Below are 17,206 nucleotides of genomic sequence, written 5' to 3' on the forward strand. Positions count from 1 at the left end.
TTCGCTCGATAAAACCAAATCTGTCAACTGGCTGCCTGAATGTAATTGGTTAGTGCAATGGATTGGTAGCTGCGTGTTGTTATAACTACTCGGAAGAAAAAAAAAGACATGATTATATGGAACACTGCTACCAGAGAAGCTAAAATTATACCAATTCTAATGCCCTTTGCCACCGGCCGTAGATATTCAGGAGGGAGAATGGGATTTGGATATGACTTGGTCGGTGATGACTATAAGGTGGTGAAATTAATGGTCTTTCGCAACAATCCGCATGAACTTGTATCATTGGTTTATAGTCTTAAGAAAAACGAATGGACTTGGAGTCGTAGCATCCAGGATGGATTTGGAACCAGTGTCAAGGACGAATCATGGCTAGTAAATGGAGCCATACATTGGATAGGAAGGAAGGAGACTGATCAAGAACAGATTGTTGCTTTTGATCTCGGAGCCGAAGAATGTCATTGGATATCTCTACCGGCGAAGATTAAATATGATGCTGAGGTGGGTGTGTTGAGAGGATGTCTGTGTGTTAACTATATTTCTAGTTATGAAAAGGGAGATTATGATATATGGATGATGAAGAATTATATGAAACAAGAGTCATGGACAAAACTCTACTCCATCAACACAGAATTCTTCACAAGACCTCTTGCTGCAAGGGAGAATGGCCAGCTCTTGCTCTTAGAGTACATAGAAAACGAAAATATACGTTTAGAAAACAAAGATAGACTTTACTGGTATGATCCATCATCAAAGAAACAAGTGCAAATATCTGAGTTTATGTATACTTCACAAATAGTTGCTGCAAAAGTTTCTATGGAGAGTCTTGTCCGAGTCAATAATTATCCGATGATAACAGGAACAAGAGATAACAAGCCTCATCTGAAACAAAGAAACAAACGAAAGCAGGCAAGTCAACTACTTTACTGGCTGCCGGTATGGCCTTTGGGTTTAAGGCGTACCAATGTACTTTTGTTTGGCATCTAACCAATGTTCAAATGGTCAGTTTATGTTAGCCAAACACATAACTAAGAAAATTTTAGTTATTTATAATTATTATTATGAGCATGAGTAACTATTAATATTAGTATTGCTGGATTGTTGTAGCAACCGAATTTGTCTCTTCAAGAACTTGACATACATAGTAACTTGAAATCGGCGCCATCGGTGGCGAGGAGGCCGAAAAACGGGTGGAAATCTAGGGTTAGAACAACTTATTTTTCAAGTAAAGCTTGAAGTCCGGTTGAGCCGGGCCTCTCTGGCATAATCCAGGGGGACAAATCCATGAGGGTCCAATGAGATCAGAGCGGACAAACTGTTGTGAGAGGTTGGTGTGCGTCCAAATTATATCAAGATCGCTGCCCATAAGTAGCTATATATGAAGTCCAATGCATTGAGAACAAATTAATTCGAACTCCTCAGCGGACCTGTGGTACAGGAAGCTGACTCTTGCCCATTCATTCCAGGTTCAATTCCAAGATAACCCTATGTGTCAACGAAGTGAGTACACCAATGTCATATTGCAGAAGCAATTGTTAAAAGTATTATAGCTAAAACAATTAAGAGTAATTAGGTGGAAGTCTTTGTCAACAAAAAAAGAAAGAAGAGAGTAAAAGAAGCACAATGATTTCGCTAAAAATAAATAATTGTTCATATAATATAGTTTGCATTATTAAAAAGTACATACTAGCTAGCTAGTTACCAATTATTGCTAATAGCATCAATAATCTCCAAAATTACATCACAAATCCGCTTCAACCCATCCTTTCTCCGACCAATCTCCGGCGGATACGCCATTCCTGGATACCTCCTTAATGCAGCCATTCCTGGATACCTCCTAAACGCATTCCGACACACATTCGGATAATCATAGCCTTCCACAGCCAAATCTTGAACCAAAGCTTGGAGTGCATGCCCGGCGAAAGCATACTTATTTGTACAATCTTTTGATACTTGCCTAAGACTGGTGTCATTAGTGGCACTAAGCAATTCCGACGATAGGTACATCCACGTGGCCGTGGCATTAACCATTCCAACGCCAACCATAATAACCGCAAGACCCTTGGCGTCTCTTGTTTTCACGCTCTCCGTAGTATTTAGTTTTTTTTTTTTTTTTTTTACATTTTCTCAATCAAATTGGTGTGGACGATGACCAGAACGTTGTCGAAGAATTTGGAACGCATTTAGGAGGTATTCAGAATTGACGTACCTATCGGAGATTGGCTGGAGAGATGATGGATTTTAGCGGATTTGTGAAGTAATTTTGGAGATTATTGATGCTATTAGCAATAATTGGTCACTAGCTAGATAGTAGTATGTGCTTTTTAAAATCCTAATTTCATTATGATATAAATAAAAATCAGGATGGTCAAAATAGAATCCTAATTTGAGGGGAAAAAAAATCCTAATCTGATTGAAATCTTTAAGTCATTATAACCTTAAGTCATTATAACCGAATCCAAGTTGGACTGGAAATCTCGATCGATCACCTCTCTACTCCTTGATATATATACCCTTATAGTTAGTCCTTGAAAAACAACAGAGTTATCAAATCAAACCTAAAACAAAAGGGGCGAGTGTGATAAATGGGTGATGAAAAACTATATGATGCAAGAGTCATGGACCAAACTTTACTCGATAACCACACAACAACGTTACACAAGACCTCTTGCTACAAGGGAAAACGGCCACCTCTTGCTCTTAGAGTACATATATGCTGGTATGATCCACTATCAAAGGAACCAGTGCAAATATCCAAGTCTCTTCAAAATGTTATTCATGTAGCAGTTTATGTGGAGAGTCTTGTCCGAGTCAATAGTTATCCTAGGATAACAGGCACAAGTGATGAGCCTACTCTGAAACAAGGGAACAAAGGACAAGGAGGTTTGGATTCTTGAAAACATACTAGAGAGAGAAAGTGATGCAGTATGTCTGGAGCTTTCCCTTATCCCACATCAGAAGAGTGGGAGCAAGCTTTGCGTCATATATGTGTGAGTCTTGCCTTAGACTAACAACCAAGGTTTTCGGGCCAGCCTAGAGATTGGGCTTGGTTCTGGGCCTTGGTTACAGCCGGCCCATGTGTGTGTGGGCACAGGCTGGGCCTTGGTTGTTAGTTTGCATCAATTTGGTATCGAAGCTAAGGCTCGCTTCCGTGTGTGGGTGCATGTGTGCCCTAGGGTGGGCGAGTGATTTGCCCTGGGTCACGAGTTGTGCTCAGGTGTGTTAATCCGCCCAGGTGTGTTAATCCTGCACGTGGGACATCTTTTGTTGTGAAGACGGAGAGAATGATGCAGTATGTCTGGAGCTTTCCCTTATCCCACATCGGAAGAGTGGGAGCTTTCCCTTATCCCACATCGGAGGTGTGTTAATCCTGCACGTGGGACATGTGTTGTTGTGAAGATGGAGGGAATGATGCAGTATGTCTGGAGCTTTCCCTTATCCCACATCGGAAGAGTGGGAGCTTTCCCTTATCCCACATCGGATGTGTGTTAATCTGCACGTGGGACATGTGGGAGCTTTCCCTTATCCCACATCGGAGGTGTGTTAATCCTGCACGTGGGACATGTGTTGTTGTGAAGACGGAGGACATGTGGGAGCTTTCCCACATCGGAGGTGTGTTAATCCTGCACGTGGGACATGTGTTGTTGTGAAGACGGAGGGAATGATGCAGTATGTCTGGAGCTTTCCCTTATCCCACATCGGAAGAGTGAGAGCTTTCCCTTATCCCACATCGGATGTGTGTTAATCCTGCACGTGGGACATGTGCTGTTGTGAAGACGGAGGGAATGATGCAGTATGTCTGGAGCTTTCCCTTATCCCACATCGGAAGAGTAGGAGCAAGCTTTGCGTCATATATGCGTGAGTTAGACTAACAGCCAAGGTTGCCTAGAGATTGGGCTTGGTTCTGGGCCTTAGTTACAATCGACCCATGTGTGTGTGGGCGCAGGTTGGGCCTTGGTTGTTAGTTTGCATCAGAAAGAGAGTCTTTTCAAGAACATGACATACCTAATAGCTTCTTCTAGCATTGAAGAAGCTGCTAGCTGTGTCCATTTTGGCTCCACCAGGAACTAGTCCTTGTAGAATTCTTTATCTTCTCACTTATCATTTCTGTCAGGTGACGTGCCGCCACGCTTTGTGTGTCATCGCTGATCTGGACATTTCGCCTTTTCTGTTTCCAGTTGGTGGCTGGCTCGAGGTCCACCAGCTGCATTGCGGCAATCTTGTACAAATATCAAACAACCTGCAAAAACTAATCATTCGGAGATAATCAAGAAGAATTCCCTATACATGTAGACAGCAAAACAAATAGCAAATCTCCTCCCCAAGTTCTCACCTTGACGTAGAGTCGTAGACTACCGGAAGACATTGATCACCACATCCTATTATTTAGGGTTTAATCGTCCATAGAAATTACAAGTTTCCCTCAACTTAGCCCATATATAAATTGTATTATTCTTTACCAGATCCGCCACACAGGGAGAGCATGAGGGTACCAGTCTCGCAGCATAAACAAGATCTACTGACCAACTTGCAAATTTATAGTCTGAATAACTCAAATCAGAAAGCTTCACAACATCAAGTATACAAAATTGACTCAATTCAAACCCTCATGATTTGCAACAGATATAATCAAATCTGTTCCAGCTGTCAGTAGCTTAATACGACAGAAAACAAATCCACCGTTCTTATGCCACCGCCTGCAGGGGCACGTATTCAGGGAATTCTCAAATTTCAAACCCTAGTGTGATTTCATAGTCTTCATTGGCTAATTGATTGAAGCACTTCCTATCGACCTTTGCCAGATAAAAAAATTCCAACTCCAGTGATAAGCGGAGTGTCCCCAAGTTAGAATATATTTCTAGTATGACCTGAAAGCAATCGGCACCTTAAGAATTCAGAAATACACAATTGGCATCTTAAGAAAGGAAACATGAGAATCAACAATAATGGATTACTGTAAATCCAAGACAAAGGTTGGTGCTAGTTTCAAAATTTTAACCTCCGTCAATAATCTTGCAATATTTTTTTCATTGCATAAAAACGCAATTCAATACTGTTTTTGAAGCCTGCAATGATATCATCTAGAAGCTATTAGTAAGTAATTTTGTTAATATGAGTTGTTTCTTAATACTACATGAAAGCACAATATTGAATATTATGCTACTCATCGACATCCATCACAATCCAGGAAGAAATTTTCAGAAACAGAATGGCTGGCTTTGGCCTCAGATGATGGAATACCAGATGAATGAGAAATCACTTTTATACTTGATCTCTTTTACCTGCTAACAAATCAGGGAGAAAAGGGCATCCTTGTCAGAGGAAATGGCTAGCCATCAAAAGTTGAGGTTTCTCCTTCTCTTCTTCTATCTTCCTTGAAGATTCATCTCTTAATTCCTGAATCCTTTTGTCCCAAGCATCATCTATAAGCTTCCAAGTGGCATCACTAACAATTTTGGTCTGCATAAGTAATTAGTTGAAAGGAAACAATCAGCATAACTGCCGTTAGGATGTATTACTCTTTTTTTTTTGGGGTAAGTAAGCAGGGTGGAGGATTCGAACTTGGGCACCACTAAGTCGAGTATATGCCTTAACCATTTCGGCTGAGGTGATGTTGGCATTAGGATATATTACAGTGGTAATGTGAACTCAGAAGCACTGTTGCACTTACACTCATGGGGCGGGGTGCACCAAAGGTTGAAAATCCAACATTTCCAGGGGCAAATGTCACCCTCCCATGAACTGTAATCCCATGAATTCCCCATCGTCCAGCATAAATCAGGGCTCCATATTCATCAACCGGATTCCCAGCAGGCTGAAAAATGACCAAAACAAGTTTAGACGTAGCAATCATAAATTCTATTTCGCATCCAGAAAATTCTCAAGGATTAGAGATATAAAACAAGCTTTTATTCTCAATTCAAACCATTCATCGTCATTAAAGCTCTGATCTCATGCTATTTATGGTCAGAATAATTCATAAGAGAAATTATAAAAGCAAGCATCAGGAGATTACAATAACAATCCATTTACAGATACGTGTTTATATATGCATGCATCAGAACCAGTAAACTATGGACAATCATCATTCATTCTTATGGTCATGAATTACCTGGGGTATCCGGGGAGCCCTTTTGTATATGTCCCAGATTTCAGCAGCTTTTATCTCTCCTTTCCCAAGTAAAATATCTGCATAATGCGAAGGCGGGTAGCAAGTGGCTCTATTAAAAAATACTCGATCCTATTTGGATATGAAAATAAGAAACATGAAGTTCACTCGTATAATTCATCTAACTAAGCCAACAAATGCAGATCTCAAAACATTTATTGCAAAAAATAGCCCAATACTATGAATCAAACAAATCAACCAAAATGACCTGTGATAGTCTCTACAGCTGAACCGTATTCTCTCAGCACCGATAAGCACTTTCCCACAGCGAAACGCATGTATTCATCACGAAGTGCTTCCAGCTTAGCTGCAAGCTATTGTAACACTGAAAATTACTAATGCCGTTTAAGAAAATCCCTAAAGATAAATAAACTGATATTACATTTGGCACCATCATATTGCACATGTAGCCCACAAATACAGAAACATACATTTGGCACAAGATCATGATTATTCCTGTAACAGGCTTTCCCAAATGCCGTCATCCCAGTTCGCAGAATAAAAAATTCTGTAAGCCTTGAAGCTTCTAATGTAGCCTTCGCAGATACCCAAGACATGTTGTCAAACCCCAAACATCTCCTCCTCGATTACTCTCGCTACAAATAGCATCCAAAATTCAGACAAATTAATAATAATAAAGAAAGGTAGATGAGGAAATAAAAGAGTCTGCCATTACCCCGAACATTGGATCTGGTGACACTAAACAAATAGGTGCAGAAAGACACATTTGTCACAGATGAAGTCTAAGGCAATGACTAAAGGATGAAGTTGACGTGAACTTTATCCTTTTACTTTAAACATTTCATAAATTAGTCATGATCTTTGTATTTTATTACACAAAAGGTATTTCTTTCCATCCAGGATGACCGGATGAGAGTAATGCAGTCTATCTATCACCTTTCTTTTTTTTTTCCCTCTTTTTGGGAGGTGGGCAGCTCTTTCTTAAGGTGCGCTTAATTCAAAATTTCAGGGTGTCACTAATTGGTCAAACAAATAGGACACAGCTGGTTAACTAAATCAATAGAGTAACATGACACTTCGGTAACTTACGAGCACATGCACGTACTATCGAATTCACATAATCCGATTTCCTTGAGAACACCTTGCCCGAAGTATCTGCATAGATCATATTTGGCTGGCTGCGGATGGAACTTATCTCAGTCTGCAGAAGAGATGCATAAAGAGGTGTTATTGACTGATATTACGAGATCAAATTAGACAAGATAATGCCACTATTTCAACGACCTCGGAGAAAGGGCGATAGGGATCTGGAAAGTAGCAGGCCAGAACAGCAACTGCTGCTTCTCGGTATGCCAATCTTAATCTCAATTCCTCTGGAACTTCTCTACTATCTTCTTGACCAGTTTCAAATGTGCCTTTTTGCTGAAAAATAAAAGATTTGTGATCAAAATTGGAAGAGAAAAAAAATGCACAATATCATGCTCGCTGTTTATAGAGAGAGAGAAAGCATAGTGAAGACAGCACCAACCCTCTTCACTGCTTCTAGAAGTTCCTCTCGACCTATGTAGTCTAAATCCTTCCTCGCAGTCAAAATTCCAGCTTCATTTCTGCCAATTTTTGTAGGATAGATTACCCTCTATTCCCAAAGTTACAAAAATAATGACAGCTAGTAGTAATTAAATGAGAGGCCATTACCGTATATTCATCAGCTCTGCCCAAGTGAAGTCTTCTGTAATCTGAACAATCTCCTGCAGCAGATCATCTTTTTCCTCCTCTGAACGGCAAAATTTATTCCTAGCATGCACCTGGCATATGCAAAGTACGACTACGGCATGTTCTGAAAAGTTATAATCTACAATACATAACACTTTATTGGAATTACCTCAATATGGCCAATCTACCATCTTTAGATGGCAACCCAACTCTTACAATCTTGTCGAAACGCCCCTTTCTCAGCAGAGCAGGATCAAGAATGACCAGCCTATTTGTTGCACCTATAACTAACACCTGACAATCCCAAGTTTAGTAGCCGATAAGAAAATACATTCTCCTTCACCACGGACATAGTGAAAAACACACCTGTGAAGTAGATTCTTTGAATCCGTCCATCTCAGTCAGAATCTGAAGTAAGCCTTGCTCCCTTTCTGCGCCACCCTACACGCAGCAGCCACACGCACAAGCTATTGTTGAGAAAAGACTCACATTGCTAAAACTAATGGACATGTTGTATGCCCAAAAGTTTCTCGACTTAGTAAGATGCGTTTTAAAGCCGTGAGCCTGAAAGGCCCTGAAAAGAAAACTTCGTGATAGGTTAGACTTAAAAAAACAGATAATATCTTACAATGATAGTCTAGTTTGGGCTAGCGAGTCTATTTGTGTTTTCTAACAACGGTATCAGAGAGAGGTTATTTAGCTTGAATGTGGATGATACCTGTGTGATTTCTGATTCCACTTGGTAGGCTTGAGCCCATCCCACAAGTGAACGGAGATTGTTGAGAAAAGTCTCACATCGCTAAAATAAAGATCTAATGTACAGGTTATAAGCCCAAAGGTTTACTTGACTTAGCAAGACGCATTTTAAAGCCATAAGACCCTAAAAGGCCTAGAAGCCCTGTGATGGGTTGGGTTGGGCTTGGCTTAGGCTTGGAAAAGCGGACAATATCGTACAATGGTACTCAAGTTTGGGCAAAAGAGTCCATTGATGTTTCCTAACACATATAGGAAGGATAGCTGAGAAAAAAGGCGAAAGAGGAGCAAGAAAGAAGTGATATAAAGTATATATCAGTTTATATGCAGAAGATTGCAGTTTTACGTCATGTTTCATAGTAACACCATGTAGTGCGAACCAAGTTTACAGTATGTGAATAGGGTGTAATTGGATACTAAGATTGAAGACATTCACTTCAATAGTTCAATTCTTTGAAAGGTTGTGCCTATTTTTGAACTGAGATAGAAAATTAGTTAAGTCGTTTAATTTTCAACCTCCATGCTGCACTAATTCATAAACCATAAAACAAATAATAACCATAAATAGATGCATAAAAGCCAGAATTCACAGGCTGCTTATTTTTGCCCCCTTTTCTCATCCACTTCTTCTTTATTTATCCCCCTTTACTTCTTTTATTTTCCCCATTCTTTTTCCCTGTGGTCAGGTACGAACTGAAAGAGAGCAGATGTAGCACAAACTCTTCTGTTAAATAAAGTAAAAAAAAAACGTAGTTATCATACCCTGCCTATATCTGATCCACCACGTTTGCTACCAATGACATCAATCTCATCAATAAAAATTATCGAAGGAGCAAATGATATGGCACTAGCAAAAAGATCCTTGACACGAGATGCTGCCACGCCTACAAACATCTAGAGAAGTCAAACGTTCAAAGTCAGCAATTTTCTGTGAGTAGATACTCACCAATTTTTCTTCGACTAAATGCTTTCGAAATAGAGCAATAATCCAGAAATTAAATACTAAAATCCTTCTAGATGAAACATAAAACAGTTTGTCCACATATTCTTATATTTGTAATGTATCAGATGTTACGAAAGGAGTCAGAGGTCACCTCACCAAAATCAATGCCATTTGCCGCAAAGAAGGGCAATCCAGATTCACCGGCAATGGCTTTAGCCAAAAGCGTTTTACCAGTTCCAGGAGGACCCTGAAGAAAGACACCTTTTGGGCAGTAGATACCCTTGTCTTGGAACTCCTCATCATTCTTTAAAATTCTTACAATCTCTTGCAGTTCTCTTTTGATGTATCCCTGACCAGCAAAACCATCAAAGGTAACACCAATAGTTTCTTCTGTGCAACTTCCTCATCCAACAGTCAAATTCCCATGAAACATGCCATATAATTTACTAAACATTTTCAAAGCACGAGTTCATTTTCATATTGTCATGAAATCTTATATTTATGTGCGAGGAACATATCTCAAAAGGCAAGCAAAACTAATGACTAGGAGCATAGCAAAACTTCAAAAGCTGTTTGCAAACATGCAAGACAGGTATTTCCCTCCTGCCTTACAGGAAACTACTGATGGAATTAACACACAGACAGCTAGAGAGGGATGAAAGCCCTCCTGCTACAATGCTCAATGGCAGGTTTCATCAGACCCTTTTGTGGCTTGAGACAGAACACACAGTGGGAAGGGATGATTTTTAAAGCACATCTTAACACAAGCAAACATTGGAAAATCTACCGGAATCTTTTGCAGTAAACAAGAACAGGAATCCACTTCTCCTCTATTACAGTGTCCAAGTAATGGCAAGAAAATCAACCGGATACCCAACTAGAAAAAGTTGACACAACCAAATCATGGAAAACAACTCTCATTTACCGACTCTTGCCCAGAGATCCAAGGGCACGGCGCCTCAGTGGCCGCCTAATTGTTTTGCTAGGAGTTCCCAAATCACAACGTATTAGCTTTGCATATATCGGTCTCATCATGTTATCAATCCAGAAATACAAAGCAACCAAAATGCAAGCCTCATAGCCCATACAACTGTGCGGTTGCCACGGTGGAGTATATTTCAGCATATTTAATTTTCCTGTGTCTTGATGATATGTCACCACTGTGTACATACGCCCAAAACAAATTGGCCCAAATGGACATATATGGGCTTCATCCCATTGATATTGGGCCCGTTTTACTGTGCCCATGGGCCCAAAATTTGGCCCAAATAGATATAGGCCCATTGTTATTGGGCCCAATACAAATTGGCCCAAATGGATATAGGCCCATATAATTGGGTTTCAGCCCATTGATATTGGGCCCAAATATATATGGGCCCATATATTTGGGTTTCGGCCCATTACTATTGGGCCCTTTTTACTGTGCTCGTGGGCCGAAAACAAATTATCCTTTAAAACACCTAAATCAGGTCATACACTCTGTATAGATACGTATTTTTTGGGTATACATGAATACCATTTACTGTAAATTGAAATAAAAAAGGGACGATATGGAAGGGGCGGCCTGTGCAGCGTGCAAGATACGGAAGACAAAATGCGAAAGCAATCAGGTCATATACTCGGTATAGATACTTACTTTTTGGGTATATATGAATACTTGAATACCATTTACTGTAAATTGAAATACTAAAAGGAAAAGGGACGATGTGAAAGGGCCCTGTGCAGCGTGCAAGATACAGAAGATAGGATGCAAAGACGATTGCGCATTCAAGCCTTTTTTCCCGCTAGCAGAAACATTCAGACCATACAATTTTTTACAACACTCGATATTGAATTCTGGATTCTGCTTCGTAAGTTGTTAAATAATGACTCATATTAACAGTTTTATTTATTATTCAGTATGGACCGGGAAGCGGGGGCGAAGCCCTCGTGGTATGGAGCGGTATTACTGATGAGCGGTATGGAGCGATATTACTGATGTGGGCTGGTTATTTTTGTATGGGGGTAAAATTATACTTTTGAGTACCTAGGTAGCTAGTATATAAGGGTTAAAAACTTCAAATTACGAGAAAAAACCACGAGTGTTGTCAAAAGACAACCTGAAAAAAATTTACTATGTAGAAAATTATTATAACTACACACTCAATTTTCTCTCAATCCCAAAACTCAATTACACTCAAGACATTTATCACAAAGTTTTCTATACCTGCGCTTTCTCTCAATTGAACTAAGTTACAACCCTAAAACGTCACTTATATTTATACTAAGAAACTACAGGTCCTGTAAGCTGTCTGGACGACTACTCAAACTATCTAGACAACTACACCTCTGTCAATCAATAAGTATCTTCACCGTCTGTTGTCCAAACGACACATCTAGCTGTCTGAACAGATGCTCCCCAACCAGATTTATGTAGGGCTTGGCATCGGACCAGGCCGGCCCGGCCCGACCGGACTTTTTTAGGCCCAACCCGGCCCGGGCCGATAAAGCTCGGGCTTCAAGTTCGAGCCTTGACTTTTTTTTAAAAAGTACATATTATTTACAATTGATTAATGCTATAATTGTACTTTAATTTTTATATAATTGAACAATATTTTATAGAGGGTGAAATATATACGTATTATGTATATATACATACATATATACATTGCAATAATATATATATATATATGTGGACCAAAAGTGTAGACCAACTTTGTGGACTTGTTTTTCAATCATAGATGTGATGGGTTCCATAATAAATTTGTGGCCCCCACTTATGTTGTGCTTTATTACAACCATTGGATTTTGATCCACAAAGTTGGTCCACACTTTTTGGTCCACATAGGAGAATTGTTGGGTATATACAGAAATTCTCCTATGTGGACCAAAAGTGTGGACCAATTTTGTGGACTTGTTTTTCAACCATAGATGTGATGGGTCCCATAATAAATTTGTGGCCCCACTTATGTTGTGCTTTATTACAACCATTGGATTTTGGTCCACAAAGTTGGTCCACACTTTTTGGTCCACAGAGGAGAATTGCTGTGTATATACAGAAATTCTCCTATGTGGACCAACTTTGTGGACTTGTTTTTCAACCATAGATGTGATGGGTCCCATAATAAATTTGTGGCCCCCACTTATGTTGTGCTTTACTACAACCATTGGATTTTGGTCCACAAAGTTGGTCCACACTTTTTGGTCCACACAGGAGAATTGCTGTATGTATATATATGTATGTACATATACACAGAGTGCACTGCACTGTCTGTGTATGTGTGTATATATATCTATGTATGTGTATGTGTGTGTATATATATATATATATATATGTATACAGGAATTCTCCTATGTGGACCAAGTTTGTGGACCAAAATCTAATGGTTGTAATCAATCACAAGATAAGTGGGGGCCACACATTTATTATGGTATCCATCACATCTATGGTTGAAAAACAAGTCCACAAACTTGGTCCACACTTTTGGTCCACATAGGAGAATTTCTGTATATGTATATATATAATATATGTAAATATATACATATTATATATATATATATAAATCAATAATGTCGGGCTCGGGCCAGGCCAAAATTGGCCCTAGGTGTTGGGCTTCAGGCCAGGCCGGGCCCCAAAAAATGGAGCCCAGGCCCGGTCTACTTTCGAGCCGGGCCGGGCTTTGGCCCGCTGGCCAAATAGTGACCCCTAGATTTATGCACCCAATTCTTGATCAAAATGCAACAACGAGATAAACTCATCGAGCCTACGTACTAGCCTACAAAGTACTCATGATAAACAAACTTATGATAAATTTATGTGTGAATTCATACCTCTGGAATTGAACCTGATAGAATAAGATAAGTAGCAAACACTTTAGCACTTTTTATAATGCAGTGTTATTTACTAAAAAACAAACTGCAATTTTTGTAATGTTTGTTGGGTTTATATTATTTTTCTAGTATTACAAACTTGTATTGTATGGTGGGGTTTTGGAGGGGAAGGATTTGGAGGAGAAAGTGTAAGAAAGTAGAGATTTCATTTAATTTTTTTTCCTAACATAGTAATTTATGTTTTGTTGTCCCTTTAGCCTTTATTCTCGTTGTGCTACCGTGTAGTATTCTTGGTGGGTGCCAAAGGATTTTTATAATGCAGTGTTATTTACTGAAAAAATCAAAGGCATAAAAAAAAAAGAAGAAGCCAAATAGGTCACTTGAAGAGATAGTAAAGGTGATCTTTGATTCTATTAGTTTACAGGCAACCCTATTTACCAGAATTGATGCAGACGTCCCTAGAGTATAGGGATGAAAATGGTAGAAATCTAATATACCATCAAATCAATGGATTGGATGATTATTTTTAAATTTTATTTAGAACCAAGAACCGATTGAGATAATTGAAATAATTAATGTATTTTCTCAAATAAAAAATTGAAATAACCAATATAATAATCAATAACCAATCAAAAAATCAATCGTTTATACGTTGGAGTATAAGTCATCACAGTTTTTCTACAATTTTTTAATCACAAATGCTTGCGTGTATAATTCCTTCATTATATATACAGAAAAAAAACATGTAGGTGGATGTGTCCCTAGTAGTTAGTGGACAAAACCAAGCTTATTAAACTTTTTTATACCATAACAATCGGGCCTGCTGGGCCTGGAACGACTTGTCTTTTGCCACAGGCCGGAAACTCTGACCCAGCCCGCTAAGAGGCTTTGGGCCGTGCCAGACTGGTCCCAAACGGGTTTGGCCGTCCGATCTTTTGGACACCTCTACTTCTGGCCCATGATTGGTCATTATTCGTGAATTACTGTTTCACCCACGCAATCGTTTGAGCTTCATAGGATCAATGATTAATACATATGCGTTTATTGCACCATGCACAGTTAACACACCCAGTGGAAGTCAATGTCATAATTAAAAAGAGTAAAAGAAGGACAATAACTTCGCTAAAAATTAATGATTGTACATATAAATAATATAGTGTGCATTATTAAAAAGCACATACTACTATCTAACCAGTCACCAATTATTGCTAATAGCTTCAATAATCTCCAAAATTACTTCACAAATACGCTTCAATCCATCTTCTCTCCGACCAATCTCCGGCGGGTATGCCATTCCCGGATACCTTCTAAACCCATTGTGACAAACATTCGGATAATCCGCTGCCGCCATGACGTGCATGTAAGCATAATCATAACCTTCCACGGCCAAATCTTGAACCGAAGCTTGGAGTGCATCGTCGGCAGAAGCATACTTATTTGCACAATCTCTTAGTACCTGCCTAAGATTGGTGTCATTAGTGGCACTAAGCAATTTCGACGACAAGTACATCGACGTGGCCGTGGCATTTGCCATTCCGACGCCAACCATAATAGCCGCAAGTCCCTTGGCGTCTCTTGTTTTCGCGCTTGTGGGATTGGATTTGAGGGAGGAGACGCAGAGGTTGTAGTATTTAGTATCTTTGCACGTTTTCTCGATCAGATTGGTGTCCGCGATGATTGAAATGTTATGAAAGAATGGTGTGACGAAGAAGAGGAATAGAAAGATAGTGGAATTGGAAGCCATTGAAGAGGGTGAAAGAAGAAAGATAGTTGAGATTTTGAAATCAAGTTGGGCTTTCTTTCTTTATTTTTGAGTTGGGTTGATTTGGTGATGAATATATAATTGAGTGTAGAACAGTACACGTGAGTTGTTAATTTTTGTGTATGGTCTTATCAACATTGACAGGCATTGTTTGGCATGTTCGAAGATTGACACAAAAAGAGTCACGGGTTATATAAAAGAACATACACTAGATCTTCATTCCAATGTGTGTTTTATATTTTGGTTTTCAATCTCCTTTTTTATGGTGTTTATGGCATAAATTGCTACTCAAACCTAAGATCATAAAGATGATTAATTTAACTCTGAAGAATGTTGATCGAGTATATATTAGTTATTTTCACTTGAAGCAATATCATTGTGATCACATGTTGAACTTTGATCCAACTAACCCTCTTCTGCTCGCGTGAATCTGACGATCCGAATTTAGGCTATGTCAACTATCCAAAGGGCAAACTTGTCTGGTGTCATTCTTGGTTACCAAACAAATTAATATGATATTTTATCATTTGAATAAATGTATTTCAAACTACGTAGACATATACGCCAGACCCAATCATTATGTAGATATAAACATTATACTATTATATAAGACCTATTTTGATGTGCAAAGGATTCTCTTCTAAAATAACAAAATTAGAAAATCTATTAATTATACAGAATTAATAGAAGTTCTAATTTCATTATGATATAAATATAATTTGGAATGGTCAAAGTAGAATCCTAATTTGAATTAAAACCATAATTTGAATTAAAACCAAGTCATTATAACCGAATCCAAATTGGCTTGGAAAACTAGTTCGATCACCACTGTACCCTTCAATCTTAACATATATATACACCCTTACAGTAAGTCGTTAAAAACAACAGAGTAATCAAATCAAACCTAAAACAAATATGTCCACTTATTATCTCCCTAGTGAGTTGATCATGGACATACTTAGTCGACTATCAGCGAAGAGTCTTGTGCGCTTCAAAAGCGTGTCGAAACCATGGAAATCTCTCGTGGACGACCCTTGCTTCATCAATATGCATATGCTAATTAGGGCCAAGACCAAGCAATTGATTCTCCAATTGGAACCAACTGAACCAATCTTATCAATGGAGTTAGATTCGCTCGACAAAGCCCAAACTGTCAACTTGCAGCCTGAGCTAGAAACTTCATATAAATATATCACTGTAATCGGTTCGTGCAATGGATTGCTAGCTTTGTATTGTTGTAATAACAATTCCGGAGAAGAAGATATTGTCATATGTAATATCGCTACCAGAGAGCATAAAACTATACCAATTCTAATGCCCTTCGCCGGACATACACATGTAGGAGAGGGAATAGGAGGGGGACTGGGATTTGGATACGACGAAGTCGGGGATTTCGAACCATTGTCTGGGGCCAAGGATGGCTAGTAAATGGGGCCATACATTTCATGGGATGGAACAGGTCTGATCAAATTCAAGAACCACAGATTGTTGCTTTTGATCTCGGGGATGAAGAACGTCGTAGGATACCTCTACCAGCGATTTTCTTCGAGGTGCAGGAATATCTTGTTGAGGTGGGTGTCTTGAGAGGATATCTATGTTTCAACTATTACTACCCTACTGACGGAAAGGGAGAGTATGATATATGGGTGATGAAAAACTATATGATGCAAGACTCATGGACCAAACTTTACTCGATAACCACACAACTTTACACCAGACCTTTTGCTACAAGGGAAAATGGCCACCTCTTGCTCTTAGAGTACATAGAACACAACAATAGACTATGCTGGTATGATCCACTATCAAAGCAACAAGTGCAAATATCCGAGTCTCTTCAAAATGTTATTCATGTAGCAGTTTATGTGGAGAGTCTTGTCCGAGTCAATAGTTATCCTAGGATAGCAGGCACAAGCGATGAGCCTACTCTGAAACAAGGAAACAAAGGAAAACGAGGTTTGGATTCTTGAAAACATACCAGAGAGAGAGAGGAGATATATTTACTATTATTATGAGCACGAGTAATGGTTAGTATTATTATTGCTGGATTGTAATAGCAATCGAATTTGTCTTTTCAAGAACTTGACATACCTAATAG

The 17,206-nt window shown here is 39.1% G+C and overlaps 2 protein-coding genes and 2 pseudogenes across 2 annotated transcripts; 1 reads left to right on the forward strand and 3 right to left on the reverse strand.

Moving 5' to 3' along the window:
• Window positions 1–1,068: 1,068 nt before the first annotated feature.
• LOC119991569 lies at window positions 1,069–14,319 on the reverse strand (annotated as a pseudogene).
• LOC119991568 (cell wall / vacuolar inhibitor of fructosidase 2-like) lies at window positions 1,673–2,183 on the reverse strand. Its single transcript, XM_038837912.1, has 2 exons — window positions 2,122–2,183; window positions 1,673–2,071 (listed from the first exon to the last, which is right to left on the reverse strand). The coding sequence occupies exons 1-2, from the start codon at window positions 2,181–2,183 to the stop codon at window positions 1,699–1,701; spliced, it is 435 nt and encodes a 144-aa protein (XP_038693840.1). The 3' UTR covers window positions 1,673–1,698.
• Window positions 14,320–14,429: 110 nt separating the features above from the next.
• On the reverse strand, window positions 14,430–15,291 carry LOC119992209 (cell wall / vacuolar inhibitor of fructosidase 2). The gene has a single exon (XM_038838878.1). It carries the CDS (start codon window positions 15,091–15,093, stop codon window positions 14,545–14,547), a length of 549 nt encoding a protein of 182 aa, XP_038694806.1. The 5' UTR covers window positions 15,094–15,291; the 3' UTR covers window positions 14,430–14,544.
• A 735-nt stretch (window positions 15,292–16,026) lies between these two features.
• LOC119991570 lies at window positions 16,027–17,112 on the forward strand (annotated as a pseudogene).
• Window positions 17,113–17,206: the final 94 nt, after the last annotated feature.

Source organism: Tripterygium wilfordii, chromosome 22, assembly GCF_013401445.1.
Source record: "Tripterygium wilfordii isolate XIE 37 chromosome 22, ASM1340144v1, whole genome shotgun sequence".
NCBI classification, from domain to species: Eukaryota; Viridiplantae; Streptophyta; class Magnoliopsida; order Celastrales; family Celastraceae; genus Tripterygium; species Tripterygium wilfordii.